Raw genomic sequence first — 7,114 nt, 5'->3', positions numbered from 1 at the left:
TGTATGATTAATGGTGGGAAGAGAGGATTGGTCAGTACGGTCGCTCTATCAATCACAGCAGCAGAGAGCAGCTTCCTCCCTGGCACAGACACCCACATACACATGGCTTAGGTCCAGAGTCTAGAGAGCATGTCTGTCCCTTGGAGAGGAAACATGTTACACTTCTGGCTGCATTCTCTCCAGTGAGATTTTAGATGGTTCTGTGTCCTGTATTCTATTCCACAGCTCATGACTATGTGTTATAACAAAACCACTTCATACAGATCTTGTCCTTATTACAGTTTCAGATCATAAAATTCTCAGGATCCCTCCAATTCTCTGTCTTGATTTGTTGATATACCTGCTTTCCCTGAAAGGGTTAAGCTTCCATGAACTCTACCTGAGTGACTGTGTAAATCTAGGCTTGTGTAAACGTGTTTTCTCAAGGCTCCTCGTATTCCTGTTAACCCAGCCATCTGCCCTATTTCCCAGCTGATGACCACTGTAACACACACACACACACTGAAAAGGCAATAAATGCACACACACACACATGCGTGTGTGAGAGAGACAGACAGACACAGAAAAAAAGAGTTACAGTTGTACTCAGGTCAGCAGCATGTAGCCTACCTCATACCAGTGTTTCCTAAACTGTTTTACACTGTGACCCATCTAAAGCCTTCCAGAATTCTCTGCTGCGACCACAATAACAATCCAGAAGGAATGGATCTGCTGTGATCCAAACCACCATTTTAGAAACATAACTTTTTACTACAGCCATTTGTTTCTGAGGCAGTTGAGACAGGTATGTTTTACCACATGTATTCCTGACATGTTGAAAGGAGAGAATTTTATTTAACTAGGCAAGTCGGTTAAGAACAAATTCTTATTTACAATGACGGCCTACCCTATCAAACCCAGATGACACTGGGCCAATTGTGCACCACCCTGTGGGACTCCCAATCACAGCCGGATGTGATTCAGCATGGATTTGAACCAGAGACTGCAGTGACACCTCTTGCACTAAGATGCAGTGCCATAGAACGCTGCACCACTCGGGAGTAGGAGAGAGAGAAAAATCATGTTTTCTATGTCATTACTGAACACTTAGGGACTCATTACCCCCCCCATCATAACTGATCAGACTGATTGATAAAGGACCCATTATCATTAGTTATATTGTCAGTGGTATTATCTCCACACTTGATCACAATAAACAGGACATTTTGAACCACTGCTGTACACTGGTTTCCTGGACACAGACTTGTTTGGAAAACTGGCCCTAAGTACTTGAACAGATGAGTATGTGAAAGCATAGAAACTGACTGAGAAAGTGGTGAGAAGACAGGTTTTACAGGCCTGTAATTTAGACTGCTGGCTATATGTACAGAAGTCTGGTAAAGACATAGGCCTGGGGAGTTTGGTTGGGACTGGAGAGACATACCACAACTAGTCTTGCTGTACCAACGCCTGGGCTGTACCAAGGTAGCACTGCCCCTGACCAGGGATTAGCCAACGTAGCGATGCCCCTGACCAGGGATTAGCCAACGTAGCAACGCCCCTGACCAAAGATCAGCCAACGTAGCGATGCCCCTGACCAGGGATCAGTCAACGTAGCACTGCCCCTGACCAGGGATCAGCCAACGTAGCGATGCCCCTGACCAGGGATCAGCTAACGTAGCTCTGCCCCTGACCAGTGATCAGCCAACATAGCACTGCCCCTGATCAGGGATCAGCCAACGTAGCACTGCCCCTGATCAGGGATCAGCCAACATAGCACTGCCCCTGATCAGGGATCAGCCAACGTAGCACTGCCCCTGATCAGGGATCAGCCAACATAGCACTGCCCCTGATCAGGGATCAGCCAACGTAGCACTGCCCCTGATCAGGGATCAGCCAACGTAGCACTGCCCCTGATCAGGGATCAGCCAACATAGCACTGCCCCTGATCAGGGATCAGCCAACGTAGCATTGCCCCTGACCAGGCATCAAACACAGGACTATATTGCCACCCATTGGATTGAAATGGGAATGACAGCAAACTTAGAAAATACCTTAACCTCACACTACACCAATGCAAATGATTAAAGATCACCAATGTTTGAAACTGTGATCGTTTAATCACCAGTGAGTCTCGACACAAATCACCTCAGACAAAATGATGAAGATCACAACATTTATTCATAGCAGAGAGAATGACCCCAAGCCCCACGGTGTATAGTACCAGACTAGCACACATTCTCACACAGGATCTCAAAACATACACCACATAACCACATCTGAGGAACACAGCACAGGATCACTCTATAATGTCTTTACACACTACAGGATCTTACATTAACACAGATGAAGACAGAGGGACGCGGTGAGTCCCACGACCAGCATGGTGACATCACACTGTCCCTCTGAGGTGGTGACATCCTCATAGAGCAACACATCAGCCAGTGACGTCATATCAGGATGTCAAACCCCACCCACCGGGGGAAACTCAAACCGAGTTACAACTAGATACAACACAACATCAACATCATTAATAAACATTCTGTAAGAAAATAAATATCAATAATATTATTATAATAATATACCCATCGGCCTTTAATAAGTGGTCAAAACGGGGATGTTATGGCCACGTTGAAATCCAATGGAACTACAGTGATGGTTCGTTTTCTTAGGTGGCATTTGAAATGTTTCACTTGTTAATATTAAATGTTCAGACTTTTCAACAGCTCTCATGTTTAGTCGAGTCTATTCTGAGCAGATATAATCCTCCACATTCAAGCTCTAGGTAACAGGTTTCATCCATCCTTCATCAAGTATCAACCCACAAAGAAATACCTTCAAAAGCATTTAAATAGAGATGCTTCCCCAAATCAAATACTACATTACAACAGCCCCAAACTTCCATTAATAATTTAGCCTTAATCATTTGAGGGTAAAGCTATGTGTGTGTGTGTGTGCATGTGTGTGAAAATGTGTGTGTATCAGTGTGCGTGTGAGTCAGTGTGTGTGTGAGCAAAGCTATCATGAGTGTGTTTTGTGTTTAAGGTAGCTGTGGTGTGTGTGTATGTGTGTGTGTGTGTGTACACGTGAATGTATTCTTAAGGTATAAGTGGTGTGTATGTCTGCCTCCTCTTCTCCAATCTACTCCATCTCTCTCTCCAATGCCTCCACAGAGCGTTTCCTAGCGAATAGGTGGGTGGGGTCTCTTCCTCTCATGCTGGGCTGGATCTTGAAGGAAGGAGGCGACCCCATTGGCCAGCGCCAGCCAGCGGGGGCTGAGTTAGGACCCTGTTTAGAACCCTGGGGGCAGTGTTTGTTCTGCAGCAGCTGGAAGAGAGTTTCCATGTCTGGCCCCAGCCTAGCAACAAGCCCTGCCCTGACCACAGCCACTGTCTCCTCATCACAGGCTAGCAGGGACTGGAGCAGAGTGCTGTAGTACCTGGAACACACACACACACCGTGTTATGACATACACACAGTACGAACAAATATAAAAATGTATGCACTCACTACTTTTAAGTTACTCTGGATAAGAGCATCTGCTAAATGATAAAAATGTAAAAGGTTAGACACACATACACCGCGACACACACACACACACTCACCTGTTGGGGAAGTGTGCAGGGACCTGCACCACCTCTCCAATGGCCTCAGGGTTAGAGCGAGCCACACCACAGATGTCCAGTCTACTGTAACACTCCTCCTGGACCTAAACACACACACACACACAATAGGTTAAACTCAGAAACTAGCACTTCATGTTGACACACAGTAAAGGACGACAAGTGGCCAAGTGGTGAAGAGTGTTGGGCCAATAACTGAAAGGTTGCTGGGTTGAATCCCAGAGCCAACTAAGTGAAATCTCTGTCAATGTGCCCTTGAGCAAGGCACTTAACTCTAATTGCTCTGGATATGACAAAAATGTAGAGCTCATTTCGGCACAGATAGGATGATATGAAGGCTGACATGGTGTGCATCTCTAATAAAGCAGAGGGACTGACCTCAGAAATCATTCTCTGGAAGACTCCACAGCGCCTGATGGTCTGAAAGACTTTAGACGTGACGCCGTTGGCAATACATCTCAGACTCTCCTTTACAAATGTCTTACCCTGCACACACACACACACACACACACACACACACACACACACACACACACACACACACACACACACACACACACAGGGTTAGAGACACTGAAGTGGGTCGTCAAAAAGTGTGTGTGTGTGTGTGTAGGCTTACCTGTGTGTTAAAGGTAGCTGCGGTGTGAAAGAACAGTTGACAGATATCGTGCATGCCATCAGTGTCACAGGTAGAATTCTCCAGGCAGGCAAACGTACCACATCCCACGGCTAGAGCGCCATTCAAACACCTAGCCACATCCGCTAGAGAGAGAGAGAGAGAGAGAGAGATACAACTTTAGCAATGGTCCAGTCCTCTTGACAGAGGATGTAATGGAATTAACTAACATACATTAAGGAATTTGCCTATATCTCCAGCCATGGCAGTGTACATATTTTTAGAAGAAAGGCAACTTTCATAACCAACTCTTGTGCATGGACCTAATACATCCTGTCTCTGCAGACTTTTCGAATAAGAACTGCCGTTTGAATATTTTTCACAGTTGGCTAACCAGATGTAGGCTACTCACAGGGGCTGTTGGATGAGAAGCGTGCACGGCGAGGAGAAGCTTCCTCCGGGTCGGTGTCGAAGGTGGCGGCAGTTCCCAGGACGAGGAAGACCGCGCACAGGCCGAATTTTGCGAGCATCTTGTCAGATGGTGATGTTCTTCGATGGGATAGGTTGGACAGGTCGGCTTGAATTGTCGGTGGAGAACAGTTGGGCTGTTGATATCTTGTTCGTTCACTGACCGGTGTTAGTTACGGGCTGTTTTTATAGCCGTTTTTACATACATCACTAGATAACCCATGGGTTTGTCCAATCAGCGCCCGGCATCTCCAGTGGGGGTCAGCGGCGCGCGCCATAGAATGTTTCCACTGAGCTTGCGCTTTGGAACTTTTAAACTTTCCGTGCGTGGGCTTATATTTATTCATGATATAACTTTCATTGTGAACACTGAAACTTTTGTGATGATTTTATTCCCAAGTGCACTGTGTTGTGAATTACTTAAGTAAAATACTGTATTGAAACAGGCAGGGAGGGAGCAGGCCTCGAATCCTAGCCCGAAGTCCAACGCGCTATCGACTGTGCCCCAAAAGCATGCTCAAGCAGCAGAGTCGTTATCCGCGTTTATAAACCCAGGGTCGTTATAATACTTTAAAAGTACTACTTAATTATTTTTTGGGGGGTATCTGTACTTGACTTTACTGTTTATATTTTGGACACTTTTACTTTTACTTCACTACATTCCTAAAGAATGTACTCCATACATTTCCCTGACACACAGAAGTGCAAGCTAGATTTTGAATGCTTAGCAGGACAGGAAATTGATCCAATCCACACACAAGAGAACATCCTTGGTCATCTTCTGCCTCTGATCTGGCGGACTCACTAAACACAAATGCTTCGCTTGTAAATTACAGTTGAAGTCAGAAGTTTACACACACCTTAGCCAAATACATTTAAACTCCGTTTTTCACAATTCCTGACATTTAATCCCAAAATTTCCTGTTTTAGGTCAGTTAGGATCACCACTTCATTTTAAGAATGTGAAATGTCAGAATAATAGTTGAGAGAATGAATTATTTCAGCTTTTATTTCTTTCATCACATTCCCAGTGGGTCAGAAGTGTACATACACTCAATTAGTATTTGATAGCATTGCCTTTACATTCTTTAACTTGGGTCAAACATTTCAGGTAGCCTTCCACAAGCTTCCCACCATAAATTGGGTGAATTTTGGCCCATTCCTCCTGACAGAGCTGGTGTAACTGAGTCAGGATTTTTAGGCCTCCTTGCTCGCACACGCTTTTTCAGTTCTGCCCACAAATTTTCTGTAGGATTGAGGTCAGGGCTTTGTGATGGCCACTCCAATACCTTGACTTTGTTGTCCTTAAGCCATTTTGCCACAACTTTGGAAGTATGCTTGGGGTCATTGTCCATTTGGAAGACCCATTTGCGACCAAGCTTTAACTTCCTGACTGATGTCTTGAGATGTTGCTTCAATATATCCACATACTTTTCCATCCTTCTGATGCCATCTATTTTGTGAAGTGCACCAGTCCCTCCTGCAGGAAAGCACCCCCACAACATGATGCTGAAACCCCCTGTGCTTCGTGGTTGGGATGGTGTTCTTTGGCTTGCAATCCTTCCCGTTTTCCCTCCAAACATAACGATGGTCATTATGGACAAACAGTTATATTTTTGTTTCATCAGGCCAGAGGACATTTCTCCAAAAAGTATGATCTTTGTCCCCATGTGCAGTTGCAAACCGTAGTCTGGCTTTTTTTTGGTGGTTTTGGAGTAGTGGCTTCTTCCTTTTTGAGCAGTCTTTCAGGTTATGTCGATATAGGACTCCTTTAACTGTGGATACTTTTGTACCTGTTTCCTCCAGCATCTTCACAAGGTCCTTTGCTGTTGTTCTGGGATTGACTTGCACTTTTCGCACCAAAGTACATTCATTTCTAGGAGACAGAAAGCGTCTCCTTCCTGAGTGGTAATGATGGCTGTGTGGTCCCATGGTGTTTATACTTGCGTACTATTGTTTGTACAGATGAACGTGCTACCTTCAGCCGTTTGGAAATTGATCCCAAGGATGAACCAGACTTGTGGAGGTCTAACATGGAGGTCCTGTGGAGTGTGGAGTGTGCCCCTGGCTAACTTTAAATACAAAACAAACAAAAACATTTTTTTGCAATTACATTTACTTTTGATACTTAAGTATATGTAAAACCCAATAATTTGAGACTTTTACTCAAGTTAACTGGGTGACTTTCACTTTTAGTTGAGTCATTTATTAAGGTATCTTTACTTTTACTCAAGTATGACAATTGGGTACTTTTTCCACCACTGCAAGTGCATAGGGCGAGGTTACACGAGTCTGCTGTGGTGAGAGAGACAAATGTTCAGGTGAGTTCGGGGGGGAAACAATATTTGTCTACAAAACAAGGAACATTTCAGTATTGTGAAAAGACTAGCCTACAATTAGCTCAAGTTTAATTTAGAATGCTTCAGCT

General features: G+C 44.6%; 1 protein-coding gene across 1 annotated transcript; it reads right to left on the bottom strand.

The window, feature by feature from the left end:
• Nucleotides 1–2,152: 2,152 nt before the first annotated feature.
• On the bottom strand, nt 2,153–4,827 carry LOC115128866 (stanniocalcin). Its single transcript, XM_029658992.2, has 5 exons — nt 4,631–4,827; nt 4,222–4,364; nt 3,981–4,088; nt 3,585–3,688; nt 2,153–3,418 (listed from the first exon to the last, which is right to left on the bottom strand). Exons 1-5 carry the CDS (start codon nt 4,746–4,748, stop codon nt 3,121–3,123), a joined length of 771 nt encoding a protein of 256 aa, XP_029514852.1. The 5' UTR covers nt 4,749–4,827; the 3' UTR covers nt 2,153–3,120.
• Between the last annotated feature and the right edge of the window lie 2,287 nt (nt 4,828–7,114).

The sequence above is a fragment of the Oncorhynchus nerka genome, unplaced genomic scaffold (genome assembly GCF_034236695.1).
Source record: "Oncorhynchus nerka isolate Pitt River unplaced genomic scaffold, Oner_Uvic_2.0 unplaced_scaffold_30___fragment_2___debris, whole genome shotgun sequence".
Classification (NCBI taxonomy): Eukaryota; Metazoa; Chordata; class Actinopteri; order Salmoniformes; family Salmonidae; genus Oncorhynchus; species Oncorhynchus nerka.
The sequence above is the reverse complement of the archived record's forward strand: the minus strand, read 5'-3'. Positions and strand labels throughout refer to the sequence as shown.